Source organism: Panicum hallii, chromosome 5 (genome assembly GCF_002211085.1).
Source record: "Panicum hallii strain FIL2 chromosome 5, PHallii_v3.1, whole genome shotgun sequence".
NCBI classification, from domain to species: Eukaryota; Viridiplantae; Streptophyta; class Magnoliopsida; order Poales; family Poaceae; genus Panicum; species Panicum hallii.
In genome coordinates this window covers 12,272,399-12,297,348 of record NC_038046.1, presented here as the reverse complement: position 1 = coordinate 12,297,348, position 24,950 = coordinate 12,272,399, and the positions used below count along the sequence as shown (strand labels likewise).

The 24,950-nt window shown below is 50.1% G+C and overlaps 5 protein-coding genes across 6 annotated transcripts; all 5 read left to right on the top strand.

Annotated features, from left to right (window-relative positions):
* Nucleotides 1-1,020: 1,020 nt before the first annotated feature.
* On the top strand, nucleotides 1,021-5,149 carry LOC112893838 (65-kDa microtubule-associated protein 3). The gene is given in 11 exon segments (XM_025961341.1): nucleotides 1,021-1,174; nucleotides 1,390-1,491; nucleotides 1,609-1,815; nucleotides 2,275-2,523; nucleotides 2,652-2,861; nucleotides 2,945-3,100; nucleotides 3,205-3,364; nucleotides 3,480-3,631; nucleotides 3,720-4,046; nucleotides 4,141-4,375; nucleotides 4,465-5,149. Coding segments are annotated over 10 exon segments (2,157 nt in total). The 5' UTR covers nucleotides 1,021-1,174; nucleotides 1,390-1,419; the 3' UTR covers nucleotides 4,854-5,149.
* Nucleotides 5,150-7,576: 2,427 nt separating this feature from the next.
* Nucleotides 7,577-8,697, top strand: LOC112894752. The gene has a single exon (XM_025962554.1). It carries the CDS (start codon nucleotides 7,847-7,849, stop codon nucleotides 8,456-8,458), a length of 612 nt encoding a protein of 203 aa, XP_025818339.1. The 5' UTR covers nucleotides 7,577-7,846; the 3' UTR covers nucleotides 8,459-8,697.
* A 2,407-nt stretch (nucleotides 8,698-11,104) lies between these two features.
* On the top strand, nucleotides 11,105-12,798 carry LOC112894718 (gallate 1-beta-glucosyltransferase-like). Its single transcript, XM_025962513.1, has one exon. It carries the CDS (start codon nucleotides 11,243-11,245, stop codon nucleotides 12,671-12,673), a length of 1,431 nt encoding a protein of 476 aa, XP_025818298.1. The 5' UTR covers nucleotides 11,105-11,242; the 3' UTR covers nucleotides 12,674-12,798.
* Nucleotides 12,799-15,366: 2,568 nt separating this feature from the next.
* Nucleotides 15,367-17,493, top strand: LOC112895833 (gallate 1-beta-glucosyltransferase-like). Its single transcript, XM_025963826.1, has one exon. It carries the CDS (start codon nucleotides 15,780-15,782, stop codon nucleotides 17,253-17,255), a length of 1,476 nt encoding a protein of 491 aa, XP_025819611.1. The 5' UTR covers nucleotides 15,367-15,779; the 3' UTR covers nucleotides 17,256-17,493.
* A 1,620-nt stretch (nucleotides 17,494-19,113) lies between these two features.
* On the top strand, nucleotides 19,114-24,420 carry LOC112895201 (EEF1A lysine methyltransferase 2). 2 transcript variants are annotated; one of them, XM_025963122.1, is made up of 7 exons: nucleotides 19,114-19,514; nucleotides 20,585-20,713; nucleotides 21,209-21,397; nucleotides 22,526-22,622; nucleotides 23,136-23,239; nucleotides 23,683-23,734; nucleotides 23,867-24,420. In XM_025963122.1, exons 1-7 carry the CDS (start codon nucleotides 19,240-19,242, stop codon nucleotides 24,077-24,079), a joined length of 1,059 nt encoding a protein of 352 aa, XP_025818907.1. In that variant the 5' UTR covers nucleotides 19,114-19,239; the 3' UTR covers nucleotides 24,080-24,420. The 2 variants fall into 2 exon arrangements, with proteins under 2 accessions (XP_025818907.1, XP_025818906.1); XM_025963121.1 differs by having other exon boundaries at nucleotides 20,582-20,713.
* Nucleotides 24,421-24,950: the final 530 nt, after the last annotated feature.

Below are 24,950 nucleotides of genomic sequence, written 5' to 3'. Positions count from 1 at the left end.
AAAACTTTAGCACTCAAATTTAGCCTATCCAAACAAGCCTAAAAAATTGCCTTTGGTTTTGGCTCTATTTGGAACACCAAACGAATTTTTTGAGTAATGGTCACATGAATGGATGCAAAGGTACGTGTTTAATCTGGGAATGCACCGCAATCCTCCAACATCTCTTTGGTCCTCAAGACTGGAGATAACGTGCAACCGAAGCTTTGTGGGCTTTGGCATTTAGCAAAATACTTTCCTTTTCCGAAATCAGACTACAAAAATTCACCAATTTGCCACCATGTCTTCGGCTGGCGTGCCGGTTTGAGGTAAACCATGCTACACAAGTATGAAGTTTCTTTGATAAAATTTCATCTCATCTATTCAGGTACATGGCAGATGGCACCATGTGTTCCTCCCCCCAAATTTCACCAAGGGTGTGTTCGTTTCACTCTTCTAAAACTCGAAATATCTAAACTTTAAAGGTCCGGCACCGAACAGCCCTCTAATTCGGCCTCTAATAAGACTGCGATTGTTTAGAGTAAGGGAACACTCTAAAATTTTTAGAGGACTCTAATCGGAAACGAACACACCCCAAGTTAAAATTTCATCTCCATCTCTTCATGTACATTCAGGCACCATGTTTCTCGCCCTTTTTGTGCTTGCATCACGCAATCGGATCGCCACCTAGAGGAACGATGCACGACCGTGCTCTTACTCGGAGTCAAAAGAAAACTTTGTTAGCTCTCTGCATCTGACGCGTGGGTATTGACATGCTGACCGCCGCCACAAGTCCACATGTATGGCATCCGACTTGGCAAATTCATGCCCCCCCGGAACGAGTCCATCCCCGCCATCCCAGCCGTTTAATTCAAAACGGAGGTCTCGTGATGGGATCCCTCCGGATCCGGCCCGATTTCGCCCCTAACGGCTCTCTGCTGCCGACTGTCCCCTCCCCGAACCAACGGATTTCCAAACCCCAAATCTCCTCCGCCCTTCTTGCCTCCTCCGACTCCCCCCTACCCTATTTCAAAACATTTCAAACACTCTCCGCCCCCTTCCTCTCATCCCATCCCCTCCCCATTCCGCTCTCTCTCGTCCCCTGAGGCGCCGATCGCGCGACTCCCCACACGGCGACAGCCCGCCGCCCCCCTCCCCGTCCCGCCCGCTCGACGAGGCCGCGCCGAGCGGTGAAGAGGTGAGCGCCCTACTCGCAGCTCCCTCGGGTTGGATCCGGTCGCTCGCGCCGTGGTGTGCCGGCTCCGGTGAGGGGGTAACCCTAGGTTCGGAGGGGATCTCTCCTCCCTCTTCCGCGTGGTTGAGGCGTCGGCCTGCGCACCTGGTGCGCGCGGCGCCGGAGAGTGTGTGTTGTTGCTGCGGAGTTGGGTTTGAACTGTGAAATCGCGTTTGCAGGGTGCCGCTGCGGTCGCTCGCCATCTCGCGATGAGTAGCGCCGTGAAGGACCAGCTCCAACAGATGTCGACGACGTGCGATTCGCTCCTGCTGGAGCTCAACGTAAGCCGCGCCCCCCCTAATTCCACCGGTTTTTTTTTCCTCGTGTTTTGTTGTTGGTTTCGCTGTTCCGCGCGCGCCGGGTGCGATGAATTGAGGTTGTGCTTTCTGTTGTCCCAGGTGATTTGGGATGAGGTCGGGGAGCCCCACTCTGCGAGGGACCGGATGCTGCTGGAGCTCGAGCAGGAGTGTCTCGAGGTCTACAGGAGGAAGGTCGACCTGGCCAATCGCTGCAGGGCACAGCTGCGGCAAGCCATTGCCGAGGCAGAGGCCGAGCTCGCCGGCATCTGCTCGGCCATGGGTGAGCCGCCGATACATGTTAGACAGGTTAGCTTCTGTGCGGCAAGTGACACTATGCCCTGAAAGGAACAAAAGAAGTCAACCGAATGCCATTTGAATACTAGTTCTAACTTTTTTTTGTAGGGAAAGGGATATTCTGTAGAATTTTCACTCGCGATCTCCTTTTACTGCCAACAAGAACAAAAAAAATCCTATATTTTTACTGCCATTTTGACTTTGCTACGGCTTTGATAATGTGACAATGGCTGGATATCAAACCACTCGTGCTATATTGAGTACTTGGATTTTTCTGTAGTGACTTCACTAGTAATTGGTACTTTTTTCCTGAGAAGAAAAATGACAATCAAATCAGAAGTTACAAGGTTAAAAGGGCGAAATTATCATGTATTAAAGTGAGCAATTGAATGCAATGTTCTACATTAAGATTTTTTTTTGGGAGTGACTCCACCAGTAATTGGTACATTTCTCTTTTTGAAAATATGACAGTCAGATCAGAAGTTGCATGGTTTAAGGGAGGAATTGAACGCAATTGTCCCATACTTGGAGGAGATGAGACAGAAGAAAGTCGAAAGATGGGACCAATTTGTTGATGTCATGGATCAAATTAAGAAGGTTGCATCTGAAATCAGGCCTGCAGATTTTGTGCCCTTTAAAGTTCCTGTGGATCAGTCTGATCTGTCATTAAGAAAGCTTGAGGAGTTAACGAAGGAGCTACAATCCCTTCAGAAGGAGAAGGTTAGCTTCACTTATTCTAATCTGATTCATTTTGTCGATGCATATTCCTCACAATGTCAATTATTTTTCCTTAATTCCTCATGTAAGTCAATAAATTTCTTTTTTCTTTTTGTATCTGTTTCTGACAGAGTGATCGGCTGAAGCAAGTGATGGAACATTTGAACACTTTGCATTCCTTGTGCGAGGTGCTTGGTATAGACTTCAAGCAAACAGTATATGAGGTGCATCCTAGCCTGGGTGAGGCTGATGGATCAAAGAACCTGAGCAACAGTACAATCGAGAGACTTGCATCAGCTGTAAATGGATTACGTGAAATGAAGGTCCAGAGGATGCAAAAGGTCAGCGTTTGTCTATGATTTTAGAAATTTGAACACTCAAGAAAAGTCACCTTGAATTATTTACTGAATTCTGAAAATCGCAGCTTCAAGATTTGGCATCTAGCATGCTTGAACTTTGGAATCTCATGGATACACCACTTGAAGAGCAGCAGGTGTTCCAGAATGTAACGTCTAATATTGCTGCTTCGGAACATGAAATAACTGAGCCCAACACCCTCTCCATTGACTTCCTCAGCTACGTGAGTCCATTATCCGGCAGAGATTGTTCTCATGCCACTATTGCTATTGTTTTTTTCTGTTGAGAGAAGAATTATCTGAGATTATATCTTGATATTAAATGTAGGTGGAATCTGAAGTATTAAGGCTTGAACAATTGAAAGCGAGCAAGATGAAAGACCTAGTTCTGAAAAAGAAGACAGAACTGGAAGAGCATAGGAGACGTGCTCATCTGATTGGCGAGGAAGGTTATGCAGCTGAATTTAGCACTGAGGCTATTGAGGCAGGTAAAGATCATATCCTTGTTTTCTAATGACTTGTGTCCAGTAAAAATTTGTTGTGGGCCTGCAAAATATAGTCACATGATAACTATCTCATCCACATTTTACCTTTTTTTTACAGGAGCTGTTGATCCTGCGCTGGTGCTGGAACAAATTGAGTCTCACATTGCTACAGTGAAAGAGGAAGCTTTTAGCCGAAAGGATATTCTTGAGAAGGTTGAAAGATGGCTGAATGCATGTGAGGAGGAAGCGTGGTTGGAAGATTACAACAAAGTAAGAATGATTGTAAACTGTATATACAATTCTGCGACCTATTTTTGTTTAGTAGATGGTTACAGTTCTCTGACCTATTTGTGCTTAGGATGACAACCGTTATAATGCTGGGAGGGGGGCCCATCTGACACTCAAGAGAGCGGAGAAGGCTCGTATTTTGGTTAACAAGATCCCAGGTAATGTTGCTTAGTAAGATATCTATTAGAGGTTCACTAATTCTGTTCTGTTCATACAATGTCTTGATTCTTCCACCATAGTTGCAACCAATTTACCATTTTTTTCCATTTTGCTAAAATATGATTTGTGCAACCAACATATGTTTTTCATGCAATATTTTCAGGTCCGCCTACTGTCAATGCTTGAAGAGTACATGATTGTTCGCCAGGAGAAAGAGCTAGAGAAGAAGAGGCAAAGGGTATATTATGCTTGGGCACAATATTTCTACATTGCATATATACCATCTGCTTTAACTGTAGTTAATATGTTGTAACACCTGAATGTAATTCCAGGATCAGAAGAAAATCCAGGATCAAATCAAAGCTGAGCAGGAAGCACTCTACGGATCAAAACCAAGTCCATCCAAGCCTCAAAGTACAAAGAAGGTGCCTAGGAACTCCATGGGTGGTGCAAACCGAAGGCTGTCTCTTGGTGGAGCCACAATGCAAGCCCCGAAGACAGACATACTGCATTCGAAGACTGCTCGTGCTGCCAAGAAAACTGAAGATTTGGGCACTTTATCTCCTAGTAAGCTTCATTGTCCATTCCTCTACAGGAATGCTGATGCCTCTTTTTTTCCTTGGACTTTTGCACAATTCTGAGGTTAACACTTTCAGGTAGTAGAGGCTTGGACATTGCTGGTCTTCCCATCAAGAAGTTAACTTTCAACGGAAGTACTCTACGTGAGGCAGAAACACCTCGCAAGCCTTTTGCCCAGATCATGCCAGGAAACAACGTCTCTTCGACACCTGCACGACCCATCTCCAATGACACTGAGGAAGAGAACAAAACCCCCAAGACATTTGCAACGCTCAATCCCAAAACGCCGATGACGGTGACGGCTCCAATGCAGGTGTCGATGACGCCCGCAGTCGCTAACAAGGTCATAGCCACTCCTGTCTCCCTTTTCCAGGAGAAGCCAGAGCAGCCGATGCTGGCGGAGGAGATTGAGTACTCGTTCGAAGAGAGGCGGCTCGCCGTTTACCTGGCCAGGCAAGTGGCTTAGCTCCGTCACTTGCCCAGGGCGTCCTAAAAACCCAGCCATTACGTAGTTGAAGGTCGAACTGACTGCCATTTCTCGTCAGAGGCCATTGGTACCTGTTTGTTGGTCGACAGTAGTCGGCCTTTTCGCGCTTTGCCGTACTGTTCTGATTCACAGCCATATTTGGTACAACTAGTAAAGGAGTTCTACACTTGTGAGCTTGTGCTCCGTGCCGCCATTGGTTATCCAAAGTTGTATAGCTTCAGCCGGTTGCATCGTCGATGACCTGTTACTCTAATTATTATTTCTGTTTACACTCACCTGACTGTCCTGTCACCCCTTGTGTTTCCTGATCTCAAATCTTCTGGATGATATGGTTTGGTCGGCAAGAATCGTCATCCTGGAAGCAGTCGTAGGATGTGAGTGTGTCCGATCTCAATCAGTTTCCAAGCAGGTTTTGTGAATGCGATGCCAGAGTAGCACAGATATACAACATTACTTTGCGGTCCAACCCTGGTTTAAAAGAGGTAAGAATAAGATAATGGCATCGACTTGTGCCTTGTAGGATAACTCGGGGGCTATTCGCAGTCAGGGGGAGCGTCGCAGAAAGCTCCCCCTGCCTCCACCGCCATGGGCGCCATGGGCTGCAGGTGGGCCGGCCGCGCTTCCCCGCCACCAGCACCGCCCTCCACTACCGTTGACGCTAACCCGACCCTCATCCTTGACACCGACCCTTTTTGCCTCCGCCGCCGGCCACCGTCCACCGAGGGTTTAGTCCCACCCAGCCGGCGATGCTCCCACGCCGTCTCGCCTCCGCCGTCTTTCAAACCACCACCATCGTCGGGCCGCCGACCTTCCCTCCAAAGCCATCGGCCATTGGAAGTCCGGCAATCCGAAATCCTAATCCCACCACCTCGACCATCACCCGGCCGTTGGCGCCGCTGGCCGCTTCCCCCCTCCCACCCCTCACCAGTGGCCGCTCCCCCCTCTCCCCCCTCCCCTCCCCCTCCCCCTCCCCTACCTCGGCAGCGCAGCGAGCGACGCCGGCGGCGGTGGGCTGTAGCTGGGTCCTGTACGACGAGTCACATCGCACCCGCGGGCGTGATCCCTAACATTAGCGGGATATCTTCCCATGCACGAATGAGCTCGTCGGTAAACTATCCGCCACAGATTAGTTGTTGTGATTCGGCAGTTGGGCAAGCAGCACTTGTGGAGCTACCAAACCATGGCACCCACGGACTCGCCGGATCAGTGGTCGTTACCGAGTGCGCTGGCCGGTGGCCACCAAGGACTAGCTAGCTTCTTTTTCTGAAAGAAAACTTGCTAGCTTTGATAGGCCGGGTTGCCACCTCCGATCCTTACATGACCAAGCAGATAGTAACGCCCACTGTCCGTTGACACCCAGACTCGAGCACTAGCAGCGGCGAGTCATGGCCGCAGATCGGTGATCAGCCATCAGTGCGCTGTATCTTTCGGTAACCCCGACCTCGACGAGCTAATGCATTTTTCCCGCAAGTCACCAGCAGGTCTCACGCGAGAGAACGGGGCCATGTGGGCTCGCTCCCATCCCATAATCACAGACACCCCAGGAACTGGTTGGAAGTCCTTGCCCTGCTGATAATGAGGCTGGGGCCTGATGCCGGAGCGAGCCGCTCGCCCGCCGTGCACTGCACAGTGCACACCGCGCGGGCCACGAGAGGAACAACTCGCCACGCCGGGGCGGGGGTCCCCCGGCCGCCGCCCCCGTGACCTGAAGTCCACACGCGCGTAGGCGCATAATTCGGGCGCAGTTACGCCACCCTCATGTGCCCCGGCCCCGGGTGCTTATTCGCCAGCGCTCCTCGCAAGTTGCAGCTCGCCGGGCAGGTTCGCGGCAGCTTCGCCCGCGACATTCTCGTTGCGGTGCGGTTGGATCGCGCGCGTCATGTTCAGATGCTTCCACGCGCAAGCTGTCGATGCTGTGCGGGAGTCGAGTCGCGAGTCGGGTCGGGTCAAGCGGGGCTCGCAAGCGGACATGCGGTTGGGCATCCTCGAGCTGGATTAGCTAGTTTCACACTGGATGGTCACTGTCGGATCCAAAAGCGTCCTTTCCATGTACTTACTGTCTACTGCGCTGAAGGTTGGGGAGTCGAGATGGATGGCCAGCTCCTCCGTGCTGCTCACTCAAAGCTGACTGGCCGAACCGTGGAAGGAGCGACCTCGGGGTCCACCGTTCGGCCCAAATCTAGCGCGTACGGCGAGGTCCCATGGGATGATGAGACCAGATGCGCGTGCAAACGGCGATGGGTCTGATCGACGAGCGAAAAAAAAAATGACAGGACCATGCTGCGAGTGTGATGAAGCACCACTCTGTTACCGTCAAGATAGTGCCGTTTGCGTGACTACCGGCGTAGCTACGGTAGCAGGTTCCGGTCCAGGCTATCAGCTTTCAGGTGCCCGGCCCGGCTGGCGGCCACGAAAAGGGAAAGGAAGGAACCATTCTGAACGCACCACGTCCTCCGGAAGTCCGCGCTGCAGGGCACCATATGCCACCATCGGCAATGCCAACCCCAAAGCGACCAGCCCAACCTGACCTGAGCCCGTGGTCGGCCGGCCCCACGCGCAATTCCACCTCGACGGCGACCTGAACCCACCCACCGGGCCACCACCGCCACCCCCTCCTCTCACGCGACTCGACCCGACTCCATCTTTCTCGCACGCACCAAGGCCACCAGCACCAACTCACCAAGCCCCCCGTCACCGTCCCTCCTCACGTCCATCACACGCGTTCTTCCAAGCAAACACCACCAGCACCATCCCGTTCCGCCCCCGCCCAACCGCTCTCGGCGCCCCACCTATATAACGCCGCCCGCCCGCCGGCACTCGCATCCGCAGCCCACCGGAACACGAGCAGACGCACGCGATCCCGCAGCGAGACCTCCGGGTCCCCCCGCGCGTGCCCGCCCGCCCGCAGGCTCCTCATCCGCGCGCGGGGGCGGGAGGGTGGGAGGGAGATCAGCGAGCTAGGCCGGGTCTCCATGGGCAACCTCGCGTCGTGCACGATGGCGTCGCCAGCCGGGAGCGGGCGGGGCGCCCGGGTCGTGCTCCCGGACGGGCGGGTGCGGCAGGTGCCGCTCCCGGCGACGGCGGCCGAGCTCATGCTCGAGGCGCCGGGCCACTTCCTGGCGGACGCGCGCGCGCTGCGGCCCGGGCGGCGGATCGAGGCGCTCCCGGCGGACGAGGCCCTCGCGCGCGGGGCGCTGTACGCCGCGCTCCCCATGAAGCGCCTCGGCGCGCCCGTGGCGCCCGCCGACGTCGCGCGCCTGGCGGCCGCGGTGGTCGCCAGCGGGGACAAGGCGCGGGCGGCGAGGAGGAGGATGAGGCCGGGGTCGTCTCCCGCCGCCACGGCCAAGGTGGCCGCCGTCGTCGCGCCGCCCGATGTGCTGGAGGCCGCCGCCGAAGCGTCGCTTCTGGAGACGGACGCGCCCAAGCCGAGGGCCCCGAGGCTGGAGGAGATGGCCGTCGACGACGCGGCGGCCGCGGCGGAGATCGAGGAGCTCAAGCAGCGGCTCAGCGGCGGCGGCCGCCGGTCGAGGCGGCCGACGCTTGAGACAATTCAGGAGGAGAGCTACGTGGCAGCGAGATGCTGATACAGGTCAATAATGGTCAAGACCAACCAGACAAGGAGATGGCAAAGGCTGTCTCTCGTAGGCTCATAGTTTTTTTTTCCTTTTGACTCTTCCTTTTCACCTTGTGTAAAATACCAGTACTTTTTTTTTGGGTGCTGCCTCTTTTCCATTTATTTTGGAGAGAGGAAAGAGGAACATGAGTTGGATCCAAATGGTTTTCAAAACTAATTAATAGAAATGAAGACAATTTTAGCAAATCATTTACCATGATCAATATATTTACAATTGATTTGGTATTGTGCAGCTGTCATTTCATGGAATTGGGGAATATTAAATTACTGTGCATGGTTTAAATTGCCCCGCACTACCATGATCAACGTACATATTACTTTCTTATTTTGAAAATATTCATCTTATTTAGATAATATTTGGTTAGAGGAACTTGTTTTTATTTTTGGTTGGAGGAACGTGGTGGTTCAGTTTTTTTAGTTCAAGGGATAGGGATGAGATAAGTATAGATCTGTTTGAATGAGCTAAATCTAAAATTTAGCCATGGTTAAAGTTTGGTCGTCTAATTTTTAGCTGGCTAAAATCAACCATATTTTATTTGGATACTTGACTAAATTTTGACTTGGTCATAGTATCGAGAAAAGTTATTCATAGATCTATGCCAAATGTCACAGCGACATTTGGGAAGGTTATTTTAATATTTTGCTATCTGCTGTTAGAAATTAGTCATTACTAGCCGGGTTTAGGATTAATGGACTAAACTTTAGTTGTACGTTGCTAATCTTTAGCCCACATTTAGCCTTCCTATTTGGATCAACTAGAGCTAATTTTTAGCTAACTAAACATTAGCCAATGTGCGCCGTCAGCTATCGTTACCACCGTGGCACCATCAAATGGGGCCAACAAGTCAGTCATTTTCTGATCTCACCATGTTACCTGTCGCGGGAGGCTAGGAGCGGCACGGGAGGGGCAGCGCGGCCTTCCAAGGACCGGTATCGGGAGTTCGGGACGTATGGTAAGCCACGGCGACGTGAGGGACGGCGGCACCCGTGTCGAGCACAAGATGGAACTCGCGCTACCTGAGTGGGACGAGTTCATCCCAGAATCTATAGGAATATTATGCTCGGGAGCCACTTCATTTCATCTGCTCTTGAACCAAAGACGAAACGGAATGGCTTCGTCCTAGTCCGATCTGAAACCAAACAGTACCTTAAATGGCGGATGCTTTTGGCCGCGTTTCATGGATCGTCCGGTGACTAAAATGAGCTCTGTGCTACACACAGTCTTTTCTCTCTTCTCCACAAAATTAAATGGCTGACGCTGTCAAGAAAACAGTACGACGAACTAGTGCTGCTGCTGCAGCTAGCGAGGCTTTGGCTGGCGTTCTCGTCTTTTAGCCGACCGTGCGTCCAAAGTGTACATCATGAAAATAAATACAAACAAGCAAACAGTGCAAAAGTCAATCGCAAAAAGGAAACACCATGGTCGTCATACTCAGGTCACCAAGGCATTGCTTCTAAGTTTTCTCGAACGATGACAGCAATGGGCAGGTACGACATCTACACAAAGGCTAACCAAAAAAAAAATGATGGTACTGGTTCACTCATTAGTTTCCTTTGAAGCGTCAACCATCCTCAAATGGGGGAAAGGCTGCTAACAAGCCGTTGTTTTCGGATTTATTTTCCCGTAGAATTTATTCTCTCGAAGCAGCCTTTTAGTTTACTTCTCAAGTCTTCAGAAGAAAGCAAAGCGGCGGCAACACATGAAAAGGAGACGAAATGAATGGTGCAGACTGACGTGCACACAGCGGGCCCTGTTTCTCCAAAAACTGAAGATGGACACACAGAGAAAATAAAAGGCGTGGAAAAGATGCTTGGGAATATCATGGAGCACCCCACTAGTGCTCCTGCGGAAGACCACCAGCGAAGCCACCATGGAATGGAATTCCGCTACCCTAATTATGCAACCGCAGGCGAGCGAGGCCGGTAAACGCATCGAATCATCATGGGGACGGGCGATGGCATGTGACCCCGCCTGGTCTCGCCGGCGACCGAACTATGCCCGCGTTTTGTTTTCTCTAATTGTTCGGTGACCTGCAGAGGGCTGGGGAATTTAGAATGTCCAGTCAAGTCAGAACCAAACGGTTGGGTTCGGGTTGAGTGCGCTGTTGAGATCGATGGAGCTTGCGTGATGACAATGATTTTTCTTTTTCTTTTTTGAGCAAGTGATGGGCTGATGGCGATGATTTCAGGGGATCTGATGAGCTCTTTAAGGAATCATCTCCATCCTTGCGAGGGCTCCTGTACTGTCTACTGTACATCTCCGTGCGTCGGTAGCGTACGTGTCGTGTGAGAGCCGAGCCAGGCTCGCGACCGGAAAAAAGAAAAGGAAAATCGAGACAGCCAGAAATGGTCGGGTGGGCTTGAGTTGGGCGAGCAGCCCACCAGTCTCACAAACAAGAGGGCTGGCGCGTGCCACGGGCTGGGCGCGGAGCTCGACAGCCTTTGGGCTACCTCATGGGCAAGGAACCGGGCTAGCTCGTTGTACTTGCACCAGGGCCCATGACACACGGGTTCCAACTTCCACCGCCAAAACTTACGTGACGGATGCCGCCGCATGCCCGCATCAGACTGCTGTACCTGTACCTGTCGTCGCCAAAGCTGTTTCTGCTGCATTCATGGAGACTTGGACATGAGCCCTAGTAACAAACTGACATCGATAGCCGGACAAAGCAGAGCTGCGTACGTAGAAGGCTAGAAGCCAAGTTCGTCTCTGCAACGGCACTTCGCTTCGGAGATGACGAGCCAGGAAGCACCGCCGCCTACCATGTCGTCGTCGCCGCCGCCGCCGACGCACGTCCTCCTCGTCTCTGCACCTCTTCAGGGCCACGTCAGCCCGCTTCTCGTCCTCGGCCGGCGCCTCGCCTCCGCGGGCCTCCTCGTCACCTTCACCACCGCCCCTCACGCGGGCCTCAAGCTCAAGCACCGGCATGGCGAGGTCGACGGTGGCGTCGGGCGCGGCGCGCTCCGGTTCGAGCACCTGCGTGGCGAGGAGCTGTGGGCGCCCGAAGACCGGCGGTACCGCGTCGCCGACGACGTGGCGCGGCACCTCGACGACGCGGCCCCCGCGGCGCTCGCGGGGCTCATCCGCCGCCAGGCCGACGCGGGGCGCCCGGTGTCGTGCGTCGTGGCCAACGCCTTCGCCCCGTGGGCGCTCCGCGCCGCGGGGGCCACGGGTGTCCCGGGCGCCATGCTGTGGACGCAGTCCTGCGCCGTCCTGTCGCTGTACTACCACTACTTCCACTCGCTCGCGGCGTTTCCCTCGAAGGAGGCCGGGCCTGACGCGCCGGTCGATCTGATCCCCGGGCTGCCCACGCTGGCCGCCGGCGACCTCCCGGCTCTCATTCACGCGCCCGAGGAGTTCGTCTGGCGCCAGGCGCTATTGTCGGACATTGCCAGCCTCCGCGGGACGGTGTCGTGGGTGCTCGTCAACACGTTCGACGAGCTCGAGCATGCCGCCATCGAAGCGCTTGGCGCGCACCTGCCAGTAGTTTTCCCGGTCGGCCCGCTCTTCGAGACGGAAAACGACGGCGGCGGCGTCGACGAATGTACGGCGTGGCTCGACGCGCGGCCACCTCGATCGGTGGTGTTCGTGGCGTTCGGGAGCCTCGTGAAGCTCGGCCGCGACGAAATGGCGGAGGTGGCAGCCGGGCTAGCGACCACGGGGCGGCCGTTCCTGTGGGTCGTGCGCGACGATAACCGCGACCTCCTCCCGCCGGGCACCGCCGCCTCGAGCGGCGGCAACGGCGGGGGCAAGGTGGTGCCGTGGTGCGAGCAGCGGCGCGTGCTCTTGCACCGCGCCGTTGGGTGCTTCGTGACGCACTGCGGGTGGAACTCGACCACGGAGGCGCTGGCGGCCGGCGTGCCCGTCGTCACATACCCCGCGTTGTCCGACCAGCGCACCAACGCCGCGTTCCTGGTGGACGTGTGCGGCGTCGGGGTCCGGCTCCCGACGCCTCCCACGCGCGACGACCTGCGGCAGTGCGTCGAGGCGGCCATGAGGGGTACCCTGGACCTGGACGGGGAGGGTATGCGGGCAAGGGCCGAGGGGTGGAAGGCCAAGGCGAGCGCGGCGGTGGCGGAAGACGGGTCGTCGTACAGGGCCACCTGGGATTTCGTTGACGCTGTATCGTCCTTGTCCATTGGAGCTGGTAACAGTGGTAACTGAAGCGCATGCAGTTATGTTGTGCCTGCCCTCGCCTTGTTCAGTAAATGAAGTTAGACAACACAGAGAGCATGCAATTTATGATATATGTTACCCATGCAATTTTTTGTTTCAAGAAGTGATTTGTGTAGGGTGTTGAACTCCTCAACAGCACACAAAATTTGTCTTCTGTTAATAAAGTTCTACCAGATTTCATTTCATGTTAGATTTTTATTTCGTATTATTAAATCCAATTAAGTAGATGGTGTTGTTTTATTGGCGCCAACCATCATCACGTGTTTGGAAGAGATGGAGGAGAATGTGGCACGACCAACGTAGCCCAGAAGTGGCAAGCACGACATGACCTTTTTGGCATTTCCCCCCGCCGGACAGACCTGCATGGCCCAGGTTTGGGAGTTCAGACTTGAGAGTGGTTGTGCAACCAGCAACCTTTCCGATCAGGAAAGAAAAAAAACCCTTTCCGATCAGAGATGATGGTCTGCACTCTGCACGGCCCAGCCCACCTTTGCCTGAACCGGAAATAAGCCGGCCTGGTCATTTCCACGCGTGAGAACACTACGCGCTTGAAGCTCCAAGCCTGCACCAGGGGAGATCACGTTGCACGAGCGATCATTGGCTGTGGAATCTTTCCCAGCATGGTTGATGCTAGGGGCGACGCATTCTGCACTGGTCACCTTTCCCAACAGGTGACCAGTCTGAATGCCCCAGTGCATGTTTTAGATCTGACTCGTCAACATGCAGGTTTAAATTCTAATCCAGAGCCCAAATTCTTATCGGACTCAAGACTAAACAACATCATCATGCCTACAATCTCGGCACCTCCAAATTTCTTCGTCCATTTGATGGAAATCATGCACCTGTAATTCTTTCGCTCATTTTGGTGGAAAAAACATCGTCCCTCATGGACATCTCTCTTTTACGTATATGATAAATATCTAACATATGTAGAAGACAAAAATACTAAAGTTCGCGAGGTGGTGTTTGTTGAATCCCAGTGAGGCCGTTTGTGAGGACTTCTCCTAAAACAACTTCACTAGTGAAGCTGAAGCCGGTGAATCAAAAAATATAATTTCATCCGGCTTCTAATTCATTTTTACCTCGACTTACAAAGCGGCTTCACGCTATGGTTTCTTAATTTGTGCAAAATAGCTAAAGCCGAAGCCGGTAAAAATCCTCTCAAATAGGCACTATCTATTCATCTGTTGATAAAAATATTAATGCACGCCAAATATATAGAGAGAGAAAAATTGCACCTAGATCCATAATCGATTGTCTCAGCTACTACTCTTTAAACGTAGCATATTGAACTTGCACGTCTATCTCACCATTTTAAGAAAATGGAAAAAAATGTCTAGCCTCTATGACGGCATACACAATAATTTCAGCTGATCAATTAATCACAAATAAATAGGGAAAATGTACCCAAATAAAAGGAAGGAATCATAACCAGTATCTTCTATTGTTTCTCCATCTATTGTTGGCGAAAATATCCAAAGCCACCACCAATGCTTTGTTTGCCAAACGGCTATATCACCTAGCAGCCACAAACTTGCAATTCATTTTCTCCCTTCCTTGAACTTGAACGGTCGTCTCACTTAGCTCCCCGAATGGAGACAACGACACAAGTTTGATAGTGTCGGCTAGACTAGCATACAAGCTCGAAGAGGCTAGATGTGACCGCCATGGAAGCTCCAAGATGTTGAGAAGGTAAAATCGCAATTTGCAGAGGCAGCGGCGGACCCGCCCCGTACCGGCTTCTAGACAACGGAACCACCCTTTCATTTTTGAGGAAGAAGAAAGGAGAAGGAAGAGGAGCTCCTGCACTTCAGTGGCTACGTCCGCCACTTTCAGGAGGCTAGGTGAGTGGATCATTCAGTGCGATTCTCTCTTCTGTTTACTCTCTCTGAAAGAAATTTCTTCGCCCGTTCAGGGTCAGGCAGCCTGACAAAAAAGTCACTTCTCAACAGCGACATGGCAACCAACGGAACAAAGCTAGCGACGGCGATCAGATCATGCGGAAAAGTTTTTCTGCGTAGTGCAGTGCATATCAACAAGATTCATTGATCTTCTTTCAAAAAAAAAACAAGATTCATCAACAGTGTCCTCTCCTTATTTTTCAAGATCAGATTCAAATGACAAAAAGTGACACCAGCCTTGGGCCGTGCTATTTTTAGCGGGCTGCGGCAGCGTCGTTTGACACGACCCGAAGCATGGCACAACACGAAAAATTTTGAGCCGTGCCAGCACGATATGAACTCGAGGACTGTGCCGTCCCTAAGATCTTAGCACGATGGACCGTATGGCACGGCTCGAAATGTGGGCTGTGCCTGGACTAGCACGCCACGAAAATGATCCGTCGACCTGTGTGTAGCTTGTTATTCTAATATCAATCAATTTATACTACTTTCTAATTAACAAATGTTATTCTTTAGTAGAGTTATTAGAAAAAGATGAATTTTTATTTTCTATGTATAGAAATCTGTTTATGTAGCGACGAGTATTTAAACATACGAGTATCCACGGAACGATAACTGCAAAATATACTAAAAATCGTATTTGGGTTGGCACAGCGCCGTGGACCGTGCTTGGACCTGGTAAAAAGATTGCCTTGCAGCACGACAAGGTACCTCACGTGCACAGGAGTCTAGACCCAACATGGCACGGAGAGGGGTCCGGCCCGGCCCAAGCCCTACCTCTACACCAGCCAGGTGAAGCGAAACTCTGACAGTGCTGCTCGAGCAAATCTTTGTGCTCCCGGCCGGCTCGATGCGTGTGCAAAAGCCGCCACCTCTTCCACATGAGGCCTCCTCCAGCGGGCGAAGACATCGTCAGCCCGAGCTGAGGTGGAGGAGGAAAAGCCTGCAAATCTTACTTCACTAGCGTTTGTTTCCCCGCTAGCGTATGACACGCTTATCGAATCTTGTTTCCCCGCTAGCGCGTGACACGCTTATCGAAATCCCAGGAGAGCGTATTTGCCGGAGCAGCAGGAGCGGAATAGCGTCGGAGAGATTATCTTTTCTTTATTGTTTCTTGGCTCCACCAAGGCTGTCGATTTCGACAGCATTGTTGGAGGCGGCCTGATAGCGCGAGCGTCTGACACCACACTTGGATGGCCAGGCCGCCGCCGCGGGATATGAGCCAAGAACCAGCCGCCGTTGCCGTCCCCATGACCATGACGTCCGCGCCGGCCCAGCCTCGCCCGCACGTCCTGCTCGTCGCCGCCCCGTTCCAGAGCCACGTCAATCCGCTCCTCCGCCTCGGCCGGCTCCTGGCAGCCAAGGGCCTCCTCGTCACCTTCACCACCGCCCTCCGCGCCGGCATCCGCCTCGGCCCCGGTGACGGCGACGGCGACGGCGACGGCGGGGGCGCGGGAGCGGAAGCCGGCCGCGGGAGGCTCCGTGTCGAGCTGCTAAGCGGGGGCGGGATATGGGCGCCCGTTGACCCCCGGTTCCGCGTGGCCGGCGACATGGCGCGCCACGTCGAGGCCGCGGGCCCGGCGGCGCTCGAGGAGCTCGTCCGCGGCCAGGCCGAGGCCGGGCGCCCCGTGACGTGCGTCGTGGCCAACGCCTTCGTGCCGTGGGCGCTCCGCGTCGCCGGCGAACTGGGCCTCCCGCGCGGCATGCTGTGGATCCAGTCCTGCGCGCTCCTGTCCGTGTACTACCACCACGTCCACGCGCTCGCGGCGTTCCCGGAGGCGGGCGCGCCAGGCTCCGTGACGCTTCCGGGGCTCCCGGAGCTGGACGCCGACGACCTCCAGCCCCTCCTGATCTACGCGTCCGGGCAGGACCTGTGGCGTCAGATGCTCGTCGCGGACCTCGGCCGCGCCCGGGAGACGGTGCCGTGGGTCTTCGCGAACACCTTCGACGAGCTCGAGCGCTCGACCATCGAGGGGCTTCGCGAACACTTACCAGTCATACCCGTCGGTCCACTCCTCGAGCCAGACGACGCCGACGGTGAATCCTCCCCGGCTGCCGACGACGGCGGTTGCACGGCCTGGCTCGACGCGCGCCCGCCGCGGTCCGTCGTGTTCGTGGCGTTCGGGAGCCTCGTGAACAATGACTCCGACGAGGTGGCGGAGATAGCTGCGGGGCTAGCCAGCACCGGCCGGCCGTTCCTGTGGGTGGTGCGCGACGACACCCGCGCGCTCCTCTCCGCCGACGCCCTCGCCGCCGCCTGCCGCGACCGCGACCGGGGCAAGGTGGTGCCGTGGTGCGCGCAGGAGCGCGTGCTCGCGCACCCCGCGGTGGGCTGCTTCGTGACGCACTGCGGGTGGAACTCCACCGCCGAGGCGCTCGCCGCGGGCGTCACGGTCGTCGCTTCCCCGAGGTGGTCCGACCAGCGCATCAACGCGAGGTTCCTGGTCGACGTGCACCGGGTCGGCGTCCGCGCTCCGACGCCGCTGACGAGGGACGCGCTGCGCGAGCGCGTCGAGGAGGCGATGGGCGGGCCCGAGGCCGCGGCGATGGCGCGACGGGCGGCGGGCTGGAAGGAGAAGGCGCGCGCGGCGGTGCGCGGCGGCGGCTCGTCGGACCGCGGCGTCCAGGCGTTCGTTGACCAGATAAGGCACGCGGGAGCCCGGCACTGACTTGGTCGCCGCTCGGTCGTGCACATCGCCCTGGTGGTCTGGCGCTTAGCAGAGGACCGGCAGCGGGTGGGGACGTGCAGCTCCCGTCGCATCGCTGCTGTGCAGCAGAATAATCGCGGGTTGCATGTACTTGTACTTGTTTCCATGTGGTTTGTATCGTTTGTAAGCTGTAACAAGCGGGTGCGTTGGTTTTCTTGCCTCCAAAGTTTATAGACCCGTCACATTAAAGAGAATCTTATTATTTAGAAGTATTAAATAAAATCTGTTTATAAAACCTTTTGCACAGATGGGTGCTAATTCGCGAGACAAATTTAATGAGCCTAATTAATTCATAATTTGCCACAGTGATGCTACTGTAATCATCCGCTAATCATGAACTAATATACCTTATTAGATTCGTCTCGCGAATTAGCCCTGGGGTTCTGCAATTAGTTTTATAATTAGACTTTATTTAATACTTCTAAATGATAAGATTCTCTTTAATATGACACCTCTAAACTTTAGACCCTAACAAACGAACACGCCCTAAGTACTAGTTTATCGTGTGTGCACTCATTGCGGGATCTACCACGACCACGAGTTTAGAACCAGGCTACGAATCCATTTTGTTTTCATTCTACAGAAAGTGTTATATTTTCTCCAGCTGTCTTCCATTTGTTTGTTTCGTATATGCACTTGAGTTGTTATTTTCTTTGATTTATATGTTCTTATGCCATCACAGATAAAAACATGCAGACTATTTATTTTTTCCGTTAGAGCAACTCCAACGACCTTCTAAACAAACCCCATCTTAAACTTGAAGGATGTAATAAAAAAATACAAAACTCCAGCAGACTCTCCACTGAAGCCTCCATTTTGGGGAATCCTCCAAATCTCTCCCTCCACGTTCTATTTCTGGAGGGTCTTTAGAGAGCCCTCTATCGGCTGATAAATGGATCCTACCCTTTAGATTAAAAGAAGAGGGTGAGATTTAGAGACCACTGCTGAAGTTGAGTAAAAACTTAGAGAGAGACCTTAACTCAAGAACTCTCAAAAAGTAGAGGGCCCGATTTAAGAAGTATTGCTGGAGATGCTCTTAGATCTGTTTGTATGTAGTGGATAAATTTCTATTCAGATTTAAATATTTCAAAATTTCATAAGTTCATAATCTGAGGCCTCTTTTCTCCTCAGGCCATGTTTATAGCTGAAACCTAAGTGTCCGATGAAGCACATTACACTCAAATATGCAAATTTCCGTAGAAATCTCGAAGGAAATCGTGTTAGCATTTAGCAGTCACAAGATTAAAAATTTTGCAAGTACAAACGAATGGTGCAAAGCCGCAAATTTTATCAGGCCACCCTGCTAAGTTCACACCTCAATTATACGAGTTGGTAAAGGTTTTTATGGTCGATCTGTCCATCTAAATTCGAACTCTCGACTTGATACACACAGGTGTTCGAATTTATTCCTTTTAATAGTAAATGATTTGGCTATAGATATCGAAACGTCTATGGTAACTTTGTCAATCTCGAGATCTGACAACTCAGTCTTTTAGAGATATTTATAGAGTTAGGGTTGCGTATGTTTTTTATTGAGATGAGTGTCCATAATTGTTTGTAAACGTCCGCGTCTATACTTTATCACCCTAATTGTAATTTTTTTTTGGGAGGTGACGGAGTGCAGTGGAGGATTTTCAAGTTATTGAGTCCTGAAATCTTATGGCGGAGCTCTTTATAACAAAGAAGATAAACATTTGAAAATCAAATTGAATTTTTCCTGAATTCATACACGGGGCCGACAAGAAACGCCATCTCCATCGGCAATTGCAGATTGCCACCGCGCCACTAGACCCCCCCCCCCCCCCCCCCCGCGGCCCAACACACACGCACCCCAACCAAAAAAAAACTCGAAGCGGCCCCCGGTCACAGACCCCTTCCCAAATCCCAGCGCCCGCCGCCGCGCCCCGCCCTCGTCGCGATCTCCCGCACAAATACCCGATCCGCCATGGCTGGAATAAGGCTGACGCCCGAGGAGCCCGAGATGCCCGTTGGCACGCCGCCCCGCCCCCAGCTCCCGGCGTCCGTCGCTGGAGCAGGCGGTGGCAGCGGGGGCCTCGAAATGGCGTCGGACGACGAGCGGTCCGTGGCGGCCGACTCGTGGTCCGTGCGGAGCGAGTACGGGAGCACGCTCGACGACGACCAGCGCTACGCCGACGCCGCAGAGGTGCTCGCCGCTGCCACGGCCTCCGCCAACTTCCCCTCCGCCGCTTCCGATTACTGGTACTGTATTTCTGCCGAATCGTCTCAACTGAGCGAACTGGATGCTATCGACATGAAGATATAGATCTGTCGAATCGTGAAGGACCTGATAATGCTTGATATCGTAGAGTGCTTGTTGCTTTAGCTGCTGTACGGGGTTGTGGTCTCTTGTGGATGCTGTCAGCACCTTTTGATTTCTGCACTTCTTTTTGGTGATTATGTTTAGGATTGAATACGATGGATACCTTTTGGTCCGAATTGCTGACTACTGTTATCCGAAGACCAGATGCATGTCCAATTTCATGTGCAATGGCTTGTTAATGTTCTGTGTTAATCCTTGAGTTGATAAGTGGAACATAAAAGTAATTTGTTGGATTTTTTGGGCCCATTTCGATCAGCTAGAGCTGATAAAAAAATCTGTAGCTGATCCAAGGAGCCCACCTTGTAGCCAATCGTATAGTTCACTTTTCAACTATCCAACTACCCAGCTTTTATAAGCTATATGCTGGCTCCCCCAGCTATTGCAGCTTATAATAAGTTGAGAGGATACAAACGGGGTCTTAGAACTACCTTGTAAGAGTGAGTAATTTACTTTACCGTTAGAAAAAAAGGTCCAAAGTGAGTTTTTTCCTTGAAATAAGTGTTTTCCATATGGTCAGTGATATTTTGGAGTCACATGGGCTCATCACCTTTGAAATAAATACTAGAAGAGATCTCCAATTGCAAACCCAATAGTTTCTTACCCATGGTTTGTGTCAACTAACAAATGATAAAAAAAATACATTAGGCTTAAGCACGTATTTCCTTCTACACCAGGTTCAGTAAGTACTCTATCGCACTTAATGGAAGTGGCGTATGTCTGGTCTCTTTAATGGAGCACACCCAATTCTCCATACCCTGGAAACCTGTAGTTTACAATCTCTTGTTAGAGGTCAGATGAACTTCCTCTTCTGACATACTGCAACCAGGTACAGGATGGCAAGAATGGAAAACCTGGCCTATTGCCTGTTTATTTCTATTCTTGAATGTTTTTGACATGTATTTACATAGTTAAACACCTTTTGTCTTCTAAAATGTCCTTGTATCGGCAGTTCTGATAAGGAAGATCAAGATCCTGGTGATGTTGAAGGATCAATGCTGGGTCTCCAAAGCTACTGGGATGCTTCTTATTCAGAAGATCTTGCAAATTTTCAGGAACATGGGCATGCTGGAGAAATATGGTGACCAACCACATCCTGTCCTTGTTGATATCAACTATCAAAATCTTCACACTAAGTAAAACAAGTGGCACGTTTTTGTTCATTGGCCAAGTTGTTTACGCTAATTGATTTCATGCTATTATATTAGCTGCTGTTTCGTTTGCTCAAAGAATTTCTTTTCACACCAATGTATATGTTCATGAAAAACGTAAATGAGTTACTTAGCATAGATACTTGCATTCACATTTTGTGCACACTGAACTTACAATTCACATGGCAAAAATTATTACTATCCTTCACTTATTAAGGGGATTCTTTGTTTATAGGAAATTATGATTCATTGCCCCCCCCCCCCCCCCCACACACACACCCCAACATGCAGAGAGCTGAGTATCGTTATGTTTAAGAAGAAAAGATCCATTGCTTTTTAAGCTTCCTGTTGCAATTTTTCGTAGAATACCGTGGATGTTAGAAGATTTTCTATTTTAGGTTGTGAACAGAACCTCCTGTTTGTAGGTTTGGTGCAGATGTAATGGATACAGTTGCTGTTTGGACAAAGAGTCTGTGTAACATTATTCAAGGCGGGATTCCATCTGGTGATGACAGCATCAAAAGTGAAGTCGATGAACAATTATTCTCCAACTACTCTGTGCTTGATGTTGGAACTGGGAACGGGCTTCTCTTGCAAGCACTTGCTAAGCAGGGGTACTACTGAATTTTTCTTAATGATGGTTAATTACTCCCTCCGTTTTTATTTCCATATCGTATTAGGTTTGTCCTAAGTCAAAGTTAGCTAACTTTGACCAAGTCTATAGAAAAATATAGCAACAACTATACTATCCAACATATGCACTATCAACGTATAATTCATGGTGGATTCAATGAAACAAATTTGGTATTGCAAATGTTATTATTCTTTTCTATAAATTTGGTCAAAGTTGGCCAAGTTTGACTTAGGACAAACCTAATACGACATGTAAATAAAAACAGAGGGAGTAGTTCCCCTAGAATAATATGTTGTTGAGTGAAACAGAATCTTGGTCTGCTGAAGATTTCTGCAAATAAATTTTATAATTCACCTGCAATCTTGTATATATAAGTTTTTCATGTTAAAAGGTGATGTCACTTAGTTCTTTATTCTAAATAATGACTCTGAAAGAAGTACTTAACATCAACCATTGTACCTTAACTACCTAAGATGTACTTTCATTAGGCGCATTTTAGTTGAAAATTTGGATGTTAGTGAAAATATTAGAGACTTTTGTTAGAACACTTATCATTGAAAGATACCTTATTGTAGCCTCCTTCTGAAAACTATATGCATGTTTTCGTAGAAAGACATAATTCAATCGAAAAGGTTCCTTCCAGTGGCACTCTTTGGACACTATAAATAGTCTACAAGTGTTGAGAGGAAAAGGAGTATCATTCAAGCAACATGCAGCAAAGTGACAGCCATATGCTAGTTTACTCAAGTGATTAATCAGCTTAAGTGATCTGTGCATAACTTGAAATTTTACTGGGGGTATTCTGAGTGATGTTTGATATAAAATAATGTGCAATCACACTCAACTAGGTTGTGTTGTTGCCACTTGCATAAGATAATCTTGAAGTGAGTTTTGGGTAATCATCTATGATAGCCATATGACAATTTTATTTTGGAACTTGTGTCTTTGAACTAACAATTTGTAATGTACAGCCAGTTTTGCATTGCTGTGCTGCGCTCTATTGTGGGAGTCTAGTTTTGCGTTGATTGTTTGCGAGTTATGGCCTTATGGTAAATTATTCTGTTTAGGTTGTATGATTGTGACCAAATGGCATTGCCTGTTTTGCCAGGTTTACAAATTTAACAGGTACTGATTACAGTGAAGGAGCCATTGAACTTGCAAGAAACCTTGCCACTCGTGATGGCTTCGATTCAATAAAATTTTTGGTTAGTATACATGCTCAAATTGAACTCTTTCTTTCTTGTCAAATCATGCTTTTTCCCTTGAAATTTCATTCTTTTTTGTTATGGATATCGTTTGGACTTACAGTTATGAGAGCATATAATTACAAGGAAATGAGTCAATATACTGTAGAATCAACAATCTAGAATAGCCACTTGCTACATGTTAATTGAACATTATCTTGTACTTGTGTTATGATATCTAATTTGCCAAATGATTCATCAAAATTTCTCATCTCATTATACTCTCCATTAATTAGAATAGCTACCATTTTGATAATTTCACAGAAATGGACTTGTACTACTAGTTAAATGCAGCTGACTAGCTGAGTACTACTAATGCTTCAGGACAGCTGTCATTTCAATTTGAATGATTTTACCTAACATACTCTGGGGTTCATGGGCACTTGAAATTTATCAAATTATTTGCTTTTAGTGTTTTCATGATGTGGCGCTTTTGTCTCTGCAATCCCTCATATTTTTGTTTTATTTTCTCAGGTTGATGATATACTAGAGACAAAGTTAGATAGGAAATTCAAAATTATTACAGACAAAGGGACTTTGGATGCCATTGGATTGCATCCAGATGGTCGTGCGAAAAGGTACAACTGTGACCTGGAGACCCCAAAGAGAGTTTTGAGCACATTTAAGGCTTGTTCAGTTAATCCCCTCACTAAGGGGATTGAGGAGGATTAAGACTTGTAAGGGATTTAATCCCCTCCAATCCTTGTCAATCCCCACCAAACCAAACAAGCCCTTAGTTGTCGATGTTGTTGGTACTAGAAATAACTAGACGGATTAGTTCTGAAGAGACTATTCAGTGTGTAAGTCTTGACAAGCCATCCTGCCATAGTAAATATCTGTAGCCTTTAGGTTGTACGATCTTCTTTGACTTTCTATTGGCTTTGTTGTTTCTGATCTACAGAAATATAAAACGTAGATAGACGAGGGTTAGCATGTTCTTTTGCTTATATTTGAAAATAATTTTATCTTTGAAGAAAAATCTATGTCACCGGTTTAACATCTCTGTATGTACTTTATTCAGAATAATGTATTGGGAGTCTGTATCAAACTTGGTTGAGCCTGGTGGCATTGTGGTTAGTACTTCTCCTACAAACTTTTTAAACTATATCTTATGACTCATCATCCTCCAGGATCGGTTTTTATCCTAATGCCTGTACCCGCATTATTTGTAAATTGGCATAAAACTTTCTGTTGTACATCTTCAGGTCATAACATCATGTAATCACACAAAGGATGAGCTTCTGCAAGAAGTAGAAGACTTCAGCAAGAGAAAATTTGGCAAGGAGACCATGGATGAAGGTGCAGGACCTGTGTCCCAGATCTTCCGGTACATAGATCATGTCCGAACATACCCCACCATAATGTTTGGGGGAGTTGAGGGGTCTCAAGTGTGCACCGTGGCCTTTCAACGGATGTAGCAGAGAACTGAGGCACGCATCATACTTGGTCCAATACCATTTTGGCTCTAGAAGGGAGTTCTTTACTTCACCTGTGGTACTGTTCCCACTGTATCAAGAAACAGTTGAAATTAGGAGCGCTTCTATGGTTGCCTCGCTTATGCTTCTATGGGTCTGTTTCTTTCTGATCGTGAAGATAGTAGGGGAATCTTCCAAACCATTTTTGTGTACGTGTAAACGAACATGAGATGCATTGCTGTTGCTGTATCGTCCTGTCAATGTACCGTGAACTTTCCCTCGTAATTTGGGTCATCCTGTACTGTATACCTAGCTGTAGTTTCAATCCATGACGATTTTTGGTACGAGGTTTCAAGTTTCTATTTTCTAACAGTGGATTGAATTGTTCATGCAATTGAAACCTAGACTATAGCAGAGAGAGCTAATGGGGAAAATCAATACGCGCATTGCAAAATATTTAAGCAAACAGGCGAGGGGCAATGGAACGACACGTGGAGCGCCAGGAAGGACAGGTTGGCCAGGTAGGAGACGCCGTTGGACGAACCTGCGCACCAGCAGCAGAAGCCGAGAATGCAGCGGCAGTGGGTGGTGGAGCCGGGCTTCACTGCTGATCGGTTGGCTGGTGTTCAGTGTGAAGCCGAGAAGGGAAGACGAGAGCCCCAGTTGTGAACAAAGTTCCCCGCCAAACGAGGATAAACACGCGACCGTGGAACTTGTCAGATGTCCGCAAAAGTTTAAGTGGGTACTGTCTCTTTCTTATTAAAAAGCACTTTACACGGTCAATTTTACTTGTATATAAAGCAAATCAGCTTGCGGGCAAACACACTAGATATATCTATATGTATGCGAGGGAGAGGGAGAGAGAAGGAAAAAG